The following is a 14,368-nucleotide window of genomic DNA, read 5'->3' as shown; positions in this document are numbered from 1 at the left end:
GCTTCAGCTGGGCCTGTTGGTGACGTAGCCCAGGCTCGCCCAGCAAAGACATGTGCACCCTGTCACCTTCCCCGGGTGTGCCTCAGGGCAGGGTCCCACTCAGCCAGGGCCCGCCAGCACAAGCCCTTGCCCAAGAGGCATCTGTTCCTTCACCACGACAGTGTTGTGGCTCCCAGCTGCCTGTCTGGCTCGGGAGGTGCCAGTCATCCCCTCTTCCTGCACGCTGGAGCCCCACCTCCAAGGGTCTTCCCACCCCTGGAGGAGCGCAGCTGTGACAGTCGGGGGGAAGGGACTCCAGGGACCAACCCTGCTCTGTGAGGGCATGGGACAGAGCGAGGGGCTAGCTGGGGAAGTCAGGGTAGAGAAAGGGAAGCCGCAAGCACAGGGTGCAGGTGGAGGGATCACGGGACCACACAGGACGCCTGGAGCCACAGGGGGGCTGGCACCCTCACAAGCAAGACGCACATTATTCACAAAGTGCAAATCCAGATTTGGTGTGTTGAGGCTTTCCATGGAGGAAAGCAGGGCTCAGCCCAGCCTGGAGCTTCCCATGGGTGTGAGGAGGGAGGCTGGAGAGGCTTTAGTTAGGGGAGCAGTGGCCATGGGGCTTTCCTTCTATTAGGCCTTCTCTGCCACGTGTTTCCACGTGACACGTGACTTGGGCAAAGCTCTGGAGACCTAGGAGGCCATTGCTTGGCCGCAGAGCGCCTTGCTGTCGGGTGCATGTGAGCGCTCCAGGACAGGCCATGCGCCGCACCCCACAGTGGCCTCAGTGAGAGGCAGCCTGCACAGGACCTTGACCAGTCGCAGTGGAGGCAGAGCAGAAGTTTATAGTAACAAAAGAACAAAGTTCCTAAGTACATGGCAGCTAACACACTGTTCAGCAATGAAAGGGTCAACGTCACAAGAGAAATCGGGTAATGAGATGACTCAAAACGGACACTGCGCAGCACAGCCTGAGAGCTGGGGCTGCGCGTGCCTGTGTGAGCAAGTGGCAGGCCCTGGGGCAGGGCCAGCGAGCCGCTGGGATGCCTGCTGCTTGTCCTGCATCTGCTCCAGCCCAGCCACCTTCCTGCAGGCCTGGGAAGGCAGCAGAGCATGTTCCAGGAAGTGACGGAGTCCAAGGACTTGGGCAGCTTCTACTGCTTCCAGGGTACATTGGCAGGGAGCAGAGCAGCTGGGACTGCCCTGATGTGGGGCACCAGTGTGCAGCTAGTGGCATAATCTCTGCCACAACACTGGCTCCTGAAACATTTTGCTTTAATTTTAAAAAGGATGTGTAGGACCCAACACAATAGCCTAGCGATTAAATCCTTGCCTTACCTCCGCTGGGATCCCATAAGGGTGCCAGTTCATACCCCAGCTGCCCCACTTCCCATCCAGCTCCCTGCTTGTGGCCTGTGAAAGCAGTAGAGGACGGCCCAGAGCCTGGGGACCACGTACTCACATGGGAGGTCTGGAAGAAGTTCCTCTCTGTACCTCCTTCACTCTGTATATCTGCCTTTCCAATTAAAAATAAAATAAATTTTTAAAAATTATTTTTATTTAAAGAGATTTTTATTTGAAAGCCAGATCTACAGAGAGAAAAATCCTCCATCTGCTGATTCACTTCCCAAATGGCCGCAACATCCGTACCTGAGCTCGATCCCAAGCCAGGAGCCAGGAACCTCCTCAGGGTCTCCCATGCAGGTGCAGGGTCCCAATACTTTAGGTCATCCTCTGCTGCTTTCCCAGGTCACAAGCAGGGAGCTGGATGGGAAGTGGAGCAGCTACAATATGAACCGGCACCTATATGAGATCCTGGCACATGCAGGTTGAGGATTTAGCCACTAGGCTATGATGCTGGGTCCAAAACCAAATAATACTAAAAAACAAACAAACAAACAAACAAAAACGCATGGGTTCCTGTGTTGGCTGTGGCTGATTGTGAAGTGTACTGCCTGTTGACACTGCACTTTGGAAGCCACAAGTTCCAGTTCTGGGTCAGCAGAGAGAGACCTCCAATTCTGCCACTTCCTTCTAACTGGAGATGCTGCAGGCAACGGGAGCCAGCTGAGGAGGCTACATGCAAGGCTGTCCAGGCACTGGGAGGTAGGGACAAGGTCCTAGAAATTAGAAGGCAACAAAGGAGTGACAAGCCTGGGTGGCCACGGCCCTCTGCCCGCAGCTGTCCTTCTGGCTGGCTGTGAGATCATGTGAGACTTGGCCCAGAGGGCAGCGCCGGAGTTCATGGCCCAATGGCTCAGTGTGAAATTCCTGCCTGCATGTGGACAGCCACGTTCACAGCTTTTACCATGTGCTGGAATTCGTGCTGTGGAACCTAGCCGAATGGGACCAGCTGCTGGGCCGAGGGCTGAGCCAGCAGTGGTGGTGACCAGGCCAGGTTGGGTGGCCCTGTGTTGCTGACTGCAATTGATTGGCATGACTCTGAAGTCTCTTTTTTAAATTATTTGTACTTTTTTGTTTAATATTGATTGGTTTGGAAGGCAGAGTTGGACAGAGAAAGCCAGCGTGACCTTCTAGCCACTGGTTACTTCACCAAAAGCAGCGATGACCAGGACTGGCCAGGCTGAAGCCAGCACCATGGAGCTTCCTCTGCGTCTCCCTCCTGGGCACAGGGCTCAAGCAGTTGGGTCATTTTCTGCTGAGGGAGCTGGATTGAAAGTGGAGCAGCTGGAACTTAAACTGGCACCCCTGTGTGATACCAGTGCAACAGGCAGTGGCTTTACTCACTATGCCACAGTGTCAGCTCCTATTTATTTAAGAGGAAGAGAGGGCTCTGCATGGTGGTCTAGTGGCTAAAGTCCTCGCCTTGAACACGCCAGGATCCCATCTGGTTGGGAGTTCTAATCCTGGCAGCCCTGTTTCCCACCCAGCTCTCTGCTTGTGGCCTGGGAAGGCAGTGGAGGACGGCGCAAACCTCTGGGACCCTGCACCCATGTGGGAGACCTGGAAGAGGATCTGGGCTCCTGGCTTCAGATTGGCACAGCACCGGCCGTTGCAGTCGCTTGGGGAGTGAATCATCTCATTGGACAAAAGAGCTTCCTCTCTGTCTCTCTGTGAATATCTGACTTCCCAATAAAAATAAATAAATCTTCAAAAGAAAAAAGAGGAACAGAGACAGAAAAGTCTGTCACTAAGGTCTAGAACACCCAGGGCTGGGCAACGCCAGTCCAGGTTCCCCAAGCGGTGCACGGGTCCATTCTGTGTGCCGGCGGCTCCCACCCCTCACCTTCCAAAGGCGCTCTGAAAATGGAGCCTCACACTTGCAAGATGAGGATTTAGCCAGTGAACTGTTGTTCTGGGCCTTCCAACCTTTTTATAAAATAATACATTTTTCTTTTAAAGAGGTTTATTTTTATTGGAAGGGCAGATATACAGAGAGGAGGAGAGACAGAGAGGAAGATCTTCTGTCTAATGATTCACTCCCCAAGTGAGCACAATAGCTGGTGCTGTGCCGATCCGAAGCCAGGATCCAGGAACTTCCTCTGGGTCTCCCACACGGGTGCAGGGTCCCAAGGCTTTGGGCCGTCCTCGACTGCTTTCCCAGGCCACAAGCAGGGAGCTGGACGGAAACCGGGATCACTGGGATTAGAACTGGCGCCCCTATGGGATCCCTGCGATTCAAGGCGAGGACTTTAGCCGTTACACTATCATACCAGGCCCTGTAATAATACTTATTTTTATTGGAAAGATGGACTGTATTACAGAAAGAGAAGACAGGGTAAGAGATCTCCCATCTACTGCTTCACTCCCCAAATGTCTGCAATAGCCAAGCTGAGTCCGTCCGAAGTCAAGAGTTACAGGCGTCTTCCAGGTCTCCCATGTTAGGTGCAGAGGCCCAAGCACTAGGGCCAACCTCTTGTGCTGTCCCAGATGCATCAGCAGAGAGCTGTAACAGAATTGGAGTAGCTGGGCCTTGAACCAATGCCCCATTTGAAATGCCTGCCTTAGCCCCTTCCTCCTCCCAGTCCTTTTATTTGACAGAACTCTTCAAATGTCCTGAGAGACCACCCATCATGCACCCCTCAAGGCGCTGCAAGCTGAGGTGCTGCCGGCTTGTGTCCCCATTCCACCAGGGTGCTTGGGTGGGATGCTCTTCTGCTGCGTGGAGCTAGAAGCCGAGTCCCAGGAAGCAGTGGTCACTGTGGCCCAGCTGCCCTCTGCCCTTGGCTGTGGCAGACAGTAGCCAGTGCTGAGGGAGGACAGAGGTGGATCATTAACCAGCAGGTTCCAACCCTTCAGTTCATCCCCAGGCATCCCCAAGGCCTGGCCTGCTCCCCGCTGAATCCCACCCCAAGACTCCACATGAGATGGCAGCTGCCGGTGGGGGAGGAGTGCTGGCTGCTCTAAGTCTGGCTTCTGCACCTGCTGAGGCCTGCCTTCTGTCATCTCCCACTGCCTCCCACCAGCCCGGGGCCAGCAAGGCAGGGGCTGCTGGGTGCCATCGAGAGAGGGCTCAGGAGGGACACCAGAGGAAGGCTGTGGATGGGGTGTGACTGGAGGGACCAAGAGGGGCAGAGGCAGTGGGCTGTGCCATGGAGTTGGTTGTTCGGGAGGCTGAGCAGTGAGCCAGGGGCATCCTGGGCATGGTAGAGATGGGTCAAGGTTCTGTCTTCGGCTCCTTCTCCTGTAGCTGAGATGGGGGTTGGCATCCTGAGCTGAGCATGGGCAGGAAGGCCTCAACCCCTGCTGTGGCAGGAGAGGCCACTGCAGCCCCAGAGCTGACAGCTGGACCTGGGCTCCCCATCCCCTCACCCTTCCTCCCACAGCCTGAGCTGGCAAAGGCCTAGGAACTCCACCCCCTTTCCTTCAAGAGTCTGTCGGAATGTCAAGCCTTTGATAGTTATCCTAAAGTGAACTGCTTTATGTACTCTTCTATGATCATCTACTGTACTGAGAAAAAAAAAAAAAAAGGATATTTGCAAGAGTTACACAGAGAGAGGAAGAAAGAAAGGGCACAGAGATCTTCCACCCACTGCTTCATTTGCCAGATGTTTTCATTTTTTAAAATTTTTTATTTATTTGTTTTTTAAGATATTTTATTTTTATTGGAAAGCCAGATATAGAGAGAAGACACAAAGGGAAAGATCTTCAATTGGCTGGTTCACTCCCCAAGTGATCACAATAGCCAGAACTGAGCTGATCTAAACCCAGGAGCCAGGAACTTCTTCTGGGTCTCCCACATGGGTCGGGATCCCAAGGCTTTGGTCATCCTCTACTGCTTTTCCAGGCTGCAAGCAGGAAGCTGGATGGGAAGCGGGCAGTCCGAATTAGAACTGACGCCCATACGGGATCCCAGCGTGCAAGGCAAGAACTTAAGCTGCTATGCCACTATGCCAGGCCCCCACCAGATGTTTTTAAACACCAGGCCTGGGCCAGGCTGAAGCCAGGAGCCAGGAGCTTCCTATGGGTCGCTTACGTTGTCAGAGCCCCAGAGGCTTGGGCCATTCTCCACTGCTTTCCCAGGCCACTAGCTTGGAGCTGGATTGGGAACAAGGGAGCTGGGACATGAACTGGTACCCATATGGAATGCTGGTCTGCAGGAGGGGGGTTAGCTTGCTGGCCCTGGGACACCCCCATTTCTGTCACCTGGACCCACGACAGCCAGTTGCACGTGTCCTGGGAGTTTCCTGGGTTCCCTGCAACACACAGCCTTTTCCTGCCCTGAAGAGGGCTGCTCTCTCTGGGCTTAGTCTCAGACTCCAGCTGGCCCTAAGTGTGTGCCCACTGGGAGCCATGAGTCCCTAGGGCTTAGTAACCAGAATTTGCATAGGACTCCTAAAACCAACAAGCAAAAGCCGAAGCGTCCCGTTTTTAAAAAATGGATAAGGGAGGGGCCTGCACTGTGGCACAGCAGCATCCCACAGCAGTGCTGGTTTGATTCTGGCCTGCTCCACTTCCTACCCAGCTTGCTGCTCATGTGCCTCAGAAGGAAGGCTGGAGAACCCGGTCCAGGTCATTGGGCCCCTGCCACCTACGTGGGAGAGCCAGACGCGGCTCCAGGCTCCTGGCTCCTGCCTAGCCCAGCCCCTGGTAGGTGGCCATTTTGGAGAGCAAACCAGCACATGCAAGATCAGCGTGTTGCTCTCTGCCTGTCCAATGCTTCCTCCAGTGACAGCTCAGAAGTGTGGGTGCTGCTGAGTGCAGGAGGGGCCAGTGTCCAGCTGCAGACCAAGGGGATTCTGTGGAGCGTGGATGAGCCCCAAAGACCCTCGGTTCAGGAAAGTGAGTGTGGGGTGCTCTGCGTGCCTGAGCACCTTACAGCGGTGCAAGCACAGCAACAGGAAGCCAGAGTGGGGCCCAGGGCGTTTGTTTTAATAATTAGATATTACTTAGTATGTCGGCTTCCATGTGGAAGGAAGCAAATGGGTGCTGATCCGACTGGCCTGCAAAGGTGCGAGGTGTGTGGCACAGCCTGCTAAGCCCCTACCTGGGGTGCCCAGGTGGGTGCTTCCCCTAGTGTTCTTCTCATCATTTGGGGAGTGAGACCGTTGATGGAAGTTTGATTTCTCCCTCGCTCTGAGTTGAAAATAAACACACATTAGAAACTTTAGCTCCTCCTCAAACAATGGACTGTTTCACTTTGTGCTCCTGTGAACTTTTTCAGAAGTCGAGGATGTAGCTGGTGCTGCGGCGTCCAGGGCGGGGGCCGGGATCAGCTGCGCCTCTAGCTCTTGGCCGCTCGGCCTCTGCCCGGTGGCAACGCGGCCGTGCGGCGCCCGCACTGGCCGGGCTTCCTCAGGCAGAGGGAGAAGGAAGCCGCGATGTAGGGAGGACGCAGCCCTTCCGGGCACTCGGCAGTCGCGCGCCCCACTCCTTCCCGCATTCCTCTTCACTGCCAGCGCCCCGGGGGATGTGGGCAGCCTAGCGGCCAATCAGACGGCTCCTCCCGGATTCCGGGGACGGGCGGGACGCCCTGGACCGCCGGGGTCGGCTGGCGCCCACTCGGCTCCCCAGCCTTTCCTTCCGTCTGCCGCGCGGAACCTGAAGCTGAACCTGCGGCGCGCCCGCAGTCGGCTCCGCCCGAGGATGGGCGCCGCCGGCGGTGCGGTGCTCCGAGGCACGTTTTATGCAGAAGGACTCTCCAGGGGGTATTTTATTAGGAGTTAGCGAGCCACCTGTAATTAAAGCTGCGAAGTTAAGACCTCTTCCTCCCGCAGGCTTCAAGTTTAGCTCTTCCATCACAGAAAGCTCTTTGTAAGTGCGGTGTATTGGAACCCTTTCAACACATTGAGACACCTGAAACAGCTTGTGCCCGCCTCACCCATTACTTTATTTCTTCTTCTTTTTTTTTAAGATGTATTTATTTTTATTGTAAAGTCAGATATACAGAGGGGAGGAGAGACAGAGAGGAAGAACTTCCCTCCCTTGATTCACTCCCCAAAGCGTCCACAACGGCCGGAGCTGAGCTTCTTGTGGCCTAGTAAAGCAGTCGGGGACAGTCCAAGGCCTTGGGACCCTGCTCCCACCTGGGAGACCTGAGAGAAGCTCCTGGCTTCGGATTGGCTCAGCTCTGGATATTGCAGCTACGTGCGGAGAACCAGCAGACAGAAGATCTTCCTCTCTGTATATCTGCCTTGCCAATCAAAATAAATCTTTAAAAATAAATAAATACATAAATCTTAATATTTTTTATTTTGAAGGCCTAGCACAATGGCCCAACTGGCTAATCCTACCCCTGCAAGTGCCAGTTTATGTCCTGCCTGCTCCAGTTAGCATCCAGCTCCCTGCATGTGGCCTGGGAGAGCAGCAAAGGATGGCCTAAAGTCTTGGGACCCTGCATCTGCGTGGGAGACCTGGAAGAGGCTCCTAGCTTTGGATCGGCTCAGCTCCAGCCATTGCGGCCACTTGGGGAGTGAAGCAGCAGATGGAAGCTCTTTTTCTCTGTCTCCTTTTCTCTGCAAATCTTGCCTTTTCACTAAAAATCTTTAAAATATTTGAAAGGCAACATCTGCTTTTGTTTTGCACAACTTGCTGCAGTAGCTGGTGCTGAGCCTGGCCCAAGCCGGGAGTCAGACAGTACCCCTCGGACTGAGGCCATTAGCTGGTACCTTCCCAGACACATTAGCTGCACAAGAAGTGGAGGGACCAAGACTCCAGCAGCCACTCCCAGATGGCCCGCCCCTCCACACATTCCCACACAGTAGGAATCCCATGGCAGGAACGGAATTAAATGCCACACAGTGAGTGTGTGCGTCTCAGAGTTGTTGCAATCTTGGGGTGGTGGGAGGTGTGTGAGTTGTGACCCCTTGCTCCCTCCCCAGTTCACTGTGAGGAGGAAGAGGGTGGCTGGAGGATGGAGGAAATCCTGGGAAGAGGAGGTGCAGAGATCCAGGCAGAAGGGAGGTTAACAAGGCAGAGGCCAGGTCTCAGAAGGCCCTCCACACAGGGCAGGCTTCAGACACAGCTGGGTCAGGGCTGCCAAGGAGGAGTATGCTGCCAGGTCCCAAGCAACCTGGGGGGTGGGGCTGGAGCTTCTGGGAGTCTGTTCCTTCACCCAAGAGTGTGTCTGCTACTGGATCAGAGTGGGAGGTGGGGGCAGCCTTCCTTCCTGGCTGCTCCAAGGACCTACTTGCCACAACACAGAGCAGGGGCCGGCGTTGTGGCACCATGGGTTAATCTACTGCTTGGGACACTAACGTCCCATATAGGAGTACTATCAGGTTGGTTGTGGAGGGTATTAAGTAAGGAAAACAGGATCAAATGTCTAACTGGGGCCAGCTTCATGATGCAGGCGGGTTAGCTGCTGCTTGTCACGCTAGCATCCCATCTTGGCACACTGGTCTGAGTTCTGGTTGCTCCATTTCCCATCTAGTTGCCTGTCAATGCTCCCAGGAAGGCAGCGGAAGGCAGGCTTGGGTCCCTGTGACCCACGTGGGAGCCCTGGGTGGGACTCAGGGTTTCTGCCTTTGGCCTGGACCAGCCCCAGTCGCCGTGGCCAGCTGAGGAGCGAAACAGTGAATGGAGATCGCTCTGTCTCCCATCCTCAATCTCGCGGGAACGAAGATGCGTAGCAGAGGTGAAACGCATGCCACTGTTAAGAAGGAAAAGCATTCAAGGGAGGGAAGCAGGAGCAAAGAGCCAGGAGAGTCAGAGTGAGGAAGGGGCCAAGCGCCACGTGGGGCAGCCTGGGGCACTGCAAGGCCTACCTGCTCCCCAGGTCCCGGGTTTGCTAACAGGGATAGGGAGCAGAAGCTGGCGGGCAGAGGTGCTCAGCGGGGACACCCAACTGACTTCAGTGCTGACATCCCATTTGGATTCAGTTTGAATTCCAGCCGCCTCACTTCTGACCTAGCTCCCTGCTGATGTCCCTGGGAAAGCAGTGAACAGCCCAGGTGCTCGGGCACCTGCAGAAGCAGCCCAGGACCCCAGCTTTGAATCAGCCTGGCAATGGATGTTCCAGCCACCTGGGGTAAGGACATGGGGGCAGGCTGCACCCTCCCAGGTGGTCTATTTGCAGTGTCGCCCGCCCTAGGCTCCTCCCTCTCTTGCTGTGAGACCAGTTTTTACAAGATGCCATGAGAACAAAAGCTACAGGTGCAGATTCGCGGCTTGCAGAGCCAGACTGGGCAGCTGCTGAGCTCAGTAGGATGTTTCTGGTCCGCTTTGACCAAATAAAGCCTGGGCAGCCCCTGGTTCCCGAGTCTGTGTGTACTGATGTTTGAGTCAGGCCGTTCAGTTGTACCGGTGGTACCTAAGCTAAGGGTTCCCACACAACACTGGCTACCCCTTCCTGAACAAGCAATCGCTGGGTACACACAGCCTGCGCTGATGGAATCTCAAATATACAGCAAAGGAAGAGACCTCACAAGGCAGGCGAGCTGGGCGTTCAGCCACATGCGTTGATCTCTGTCAAGGGGTTCCCACCTGCTCTAAATGTCAAGCAGAAAGAAACTGGCCTGCAAAAAGAAAACAAACAAGTTTTCAGAACCTGGCCTTGCTCTTCCGTCTGTAGCATAGGGATGCTCTGTGTTTGTGCGTGACTGGGAAGCCACCCCGTCTGACAGCAAGAAGCCAGATCCAGGGCTTTATCTGCACATGAACATTTCCTAGCATCTCCCCTGGCCCCACCCTGGCTTTGCCCAGACCTGAATTTTAGCCATGACTAGTGCAGCCAGACACACAAATTCCCTTGTTAAGGTTTCTCTACTCAAGGCACACGGGTGGCTACTGATAAAAAGCATCAGTGGTGTCACGGCCTGAAGGAATTCACGTCCACCCGCAGCTCATCTTTCCCCGCGTCTGACCCGAGAGGCGCGGCCATGGCGGACATGGGAATCCAGAGGACGGGGATGCGCCGTGTACGGGTCGTCAGGCAGGGACCTGCCGGCGCCCGTTCCCACGGCTGCTGCCCGGGGACAGCCGACGGGGCGAGGCCCCTGCGGAAAGCAGGGCGCTCGGCAAGCAACTCACAGCCTGGAACCCACCCGCGATGCTCAAAAGCCACCTCGCCATCGCTTTCCAGACATGGCCGGTTCCGGCGGGGAGCGCGGACCCTGCGCGACCTTGACTGGCCGCGCGACCTTGAGGCCGCCCGCGCCTCAGTTGTCCCCTCTGTGCAATGGAGAGAAGGGTCTCATGGGGGGCAGGATTCGAGGGTCCACGCGCCATGGCCTCCTGCAGCCAGCCGGCCGCCCGCAACCCCCGCCCTGCGCCGCCGCCCCACGCCGCAGCCACCGCGCTGGAGCCCGCGGGCGGGAACTCGCCTCACTGCGTCGGGGCGCATGCGCAGCGCTTGCCCGGCCGCCAGGGCAGCCTCCCGCCCATAGGCCAGCGGCGCCGTCACTCCGATAGGGCCGCAGTTGCAACTGGTCAGACCGAGGCGCGCGACCGGGTTGTAGGCGGGGCCAGGGCCTCTATATAATGGTCGGGCGCCCCGGCTCGTGCCGCTTTGCAGACGCCGTTGTCTCCCGCCGCTGCTCGCCGTCAGCCATGGTCAACCCCACCGTGTTTTTCGACATCGCCGTCGACGGCGAGCCTTTGGGCCGCGTCTCCTTCGAGGTCGGGCGGGCGGCAGAGCCCCGGGGTGGGGTCCGGGGCCCGGACCGGGCTCGGTGGCGCCCCGCGGGCCCGAGCCGACCCTCCCGAGGCGGGGAGGGAGGGCGGGTGGCGGCGCTGCTGCCGCCATTTCCTGACGAGGGGCCATTTTGGGAGGCGGGCGAGCAGCCGGAGGAGGCCGGCGAGGCGGGGGACAAAGGCGGGCGGGGCGGGGGAGGGGCGCCGCCCCCGCCCGCCGCTCCACGTGGCCGCGCCCTGCCCGGCGCACGTGCTCGGCCCTCGGCGCGCCCCGCCGCCCGGTGGGCTCCGCCCTGCGCGCGGCGGCCGATCGGGCCTCGAGTGCCTCGGCCGCGGCGCTTCCCCGGGCGACCCGGCGCCGGCGGAAAGGCGCCCCGGGCTCGGGCTGCGGCGGCGCTCGCGAGCGTCCCGCGGGGCTGGCCGATGGCGATGGGCACCTCGTTAATTTAGAGGGTGCTAATTGGGCATTTAAAGGCGAGTCAGTAATTGCAGCAGAGCGTCCCCACCACTGGCGGGTCTCGAAAAGGGTGCAGTCCTCGACCATTCCTCAGCTGATGGGTGTGGGCCCTCGTGGTGCGGCCACCAGTGGCGAGATTTCAGGCTATTGCAGAAATGGAAGCCTCCCCTCATGCTCTGTCGGGAGAGCAGGGAGCATCCGCTGCCACCTTGTGCCTCTAGGAGGCTGGCGGCTGGGTACTGCCCGAGCTCGGTGCTGGGCAGGCAGGCAGGCTCGCTCCTTGAAGGACTGAGGGCCTTAACGGTCTGGGAGAAACTAGCTCAGAAGTGCAGGTTGCAAAGCTCTGGGAGAGATCATATTCCCCGCACATAGTTAAAAGCAAATTTACAATTCCTAGAAAGGCAGCAGGTATTAATAGTTGACTTGGTCACATCTCTGGAATATTCCATGCGACTTTGAACAGCCGTCTTTTCCTGTGGTATTTTACGCTCATGGAGCTGTTAGCGGATTGGAGGGAATGGCGTTTTCATTTCCAGTGACTGAGCAAGACACCCCTATGACCCCTGACCTCAGCTCGTGTTATTCCTATGAGAATTTGTCGTTTAATGGGGATAAGCATTTGAGAAAGCAGAAGCCCTGCCTGGCCCTGGCCTGTGCTGGCCAGCTGCTGGCTCCCTGGTTAGGGTGGAAAAGCCCGAGGCTTGGGTGCAGGTGCTGATTGTCATTTTTTGTCTTACAGCTGTTTGCAGACAAAGTCCCAAAGACTGCAGGTTGGTTTACTTTCTAAATTGGACATGTTAGTATGATTTTAACGTGTTTTTATATTTATACATGTGTCTTTTTTTTTTTTAACAGAAAACTTTCGTGCGCTGAGCACTGGAGAGAAAGGATTTGGTTACAAGGGTTCCTGCTTCCACAGGATTATTCCAGGGTTCATGTGCCAGGTATGACGTGGACTGATTCTGAATTGAAGTTACGCCCCAAGATGGATCAGAGTATGTCAAATGCAAAGTCGCGCCTTCCGGCTGCAGTTTCCGATTGTGCGGCCAAATGACAGGCTCCTGTCCTGTTTTACAGGGTGGCGACTTCACACGCCATAATGGCACTGGTGGCAAGTCCATCTATGGCGAGAAATTCGATGATGAAAACTTCATCCTGAAGCATACAGGGCCTGGCATCTTGTCCATGGCCAACGCTGGGCCCAACACGAACGGTTCGCAGTTTTTCATCTGCACTGCCAAGACCGAATGGTAAGGGAGGGCTGAGGAGAGGAGGCTGAAAGACCAAAACGGTACTGGTCACTGCAACTTCCTTCTGGAAGCCAAAACATTTCACACAGGCTTACAAGCTGCTCCCATTCTCTTGTTATGTATTGGGTATTTGTAGGTCATTGTTTGATGTTTGAGTAAAATGCAAGCTGAACTGCAATGCTAGACAGCAGTGATTTTTCTTGTTTCCAGGTTGGATGGCAAACATGTGGTCTTCGGCAGAGTGAAGGAGGGCATGAGTATTGTGGAGGCCATGGAGAACTTTGGGTCTGAGAATGGCAAGACCAGCAAGAAGGTGACCATTGCCAACTGTGGACAGCTCTAATCCACCACCTGTTTCTCATCACCAGACCATCCCTCCTGCGCCTCAGGAGAGCACCCTTCCATCCCAAGTGCTGACATCCCATGCTGCGCTCCCTGCAGTTGTTGGGGTTCCCTGTGTTCCTTACTGCCCTTCCACGTCTAGCAGGATTGCAGAGTTAAAGTTATGATTATGAAATAAAACCGTAAATGACAAGTTGTCTGACTCGGTGCTTAGTTTTTTTATTTCCCGAGCCTGAGTGTCCCGATGCAGGCAGAGTGGAATAGTGGGGAATTAAGAGGGGGCCTGAATTAGACTTTAGCCAGGTTCTACCAGTGTCAAATACTGATGGAAAGTTCCTATTTGGGGTACCTAATTGTTGGGTCAATTTCAGTATTTTTTAAGATTTATTTCTATTGGAAAGGCAGATATAGAAAGGAAGCTCTAGGCTGATGTTCACTCCCCAAGCTGCCACAACGGCTGGAATCGGGAGCTTCCTCTGGCTCTCCCACAGGAGTGCAGGGCCCCAAAGCTTTGGGCTATTCTCAATACTTTCCCAGGCCACAAGCAGGGACCTAGGTGGGAAGCAGGGCTGCTGTGATTAGAACCAGTGTCCATATGGGATCCTGGCACGTTCAAGGTGAGGACTTCAACCACTATTATTAACGATCTTGGAGGAACTAGGCTAGGCCTTGTCCAAGTCATGTGCCTTTTCATTTCTTTAAGATTTACTTTATTGCAAAGTCGGACATACAGAACAGAGAGAGGAAGATCTGTTGGATAATTCGTTTGGCCAGAGCTGTGTCAAATCCTGGAGCCACCTCCAGGTCTCCCAAGGCTTTGGGCTGTGTATTCCATTGCTTTCCCAGGCCACAAGCAAGAATTAGAACTGGTTCCCATATGGGATCCCATGCATTCAAGGGGAGGACTTTACCTGTGTAATGAGCTGCTTCCAGACCTCCCATGCAGGTGCAGGGTCCCAAAGCTTTCCCAGGCCACAAGCAGGGAGCTGGATGGGAGGTGGGGCCTGTGTGGATCCCAGCATGTGCAAGGCAAGGACTTTAACCACACAGAATGGACATCTTTGGTGTCACTGCTCCATTTCTGACCAGACTCCTTGCTTGGTGGCGTTGAGAGAGCAGTGCCTGGCTCCTGGCTTCAGATGAGCCCAGCTCCTGCCATCACGGCCACTTGGGCTCTAACTTGCCTTCCAAATAAGAGGAGTCTGAAAGTCCAGGTTCCTGATGCTGTGGGCACCCAAAACTCCATTAAGGCCTCTTCCCTTAATGGGCGGCAGGGATGCAGCCATTGGCCACTAGGCTG

At 55.7% G+C, this 14,368-nt stretch overlaps 1 protein-coding gene across 1 annotated transcript; it reads left to right on the top strand.

The window, feature by feature from the left end:
- Positions 1-10,830: 10,830 nt before the first annotated feature.
- PPIA (peptidylprolyl isomerase A) lies at positions 10,831-13,261 on the top strand. The gene is made up of 5 exons (XM_040965070.1): positions 10,831-11,004; positions 12,216-12,246; positions 12,332-12,420; positions 12,554-12,726; positions 12,937-13,261. Exons 1-5 carry the CDS (start codon positions 10,867-10,869, stop codon positions 13,067-13,069), a joined length of 564 nt encoding a protein of 187 aa, XP_040821004.1. The 5' UTR covers positions 10,831-10,866; the 3' UTR covers positions 13,070-13,261.
- Positions 13,262-14,368: the final 1,107 nt, after the last annotated feature.

This window comes from Ochotona curzoniae, unplaced genomic scaffold (genome assembly GCF_017591425.1).
Source record: "Ochotona curzoniae isolate NIBS_2020 unplaced genomic scaffold, NIBS_Ocur_1.0 scaffold_3835, whole genome shotgun sequence".
Classification (NCBI taxonomy): domain Eukaryota; kingdom Metazoa; phylum Chordata; class Mammalia; order Lagomorpha; family Ochotonidae; genus Ochotona; species Ochotona curzoniae.
The sequence above is the reverse complement of the archived record's forward strand: the minus strand, read 5'-3'. Positions and strand labels throughout refer to the sequence as shown.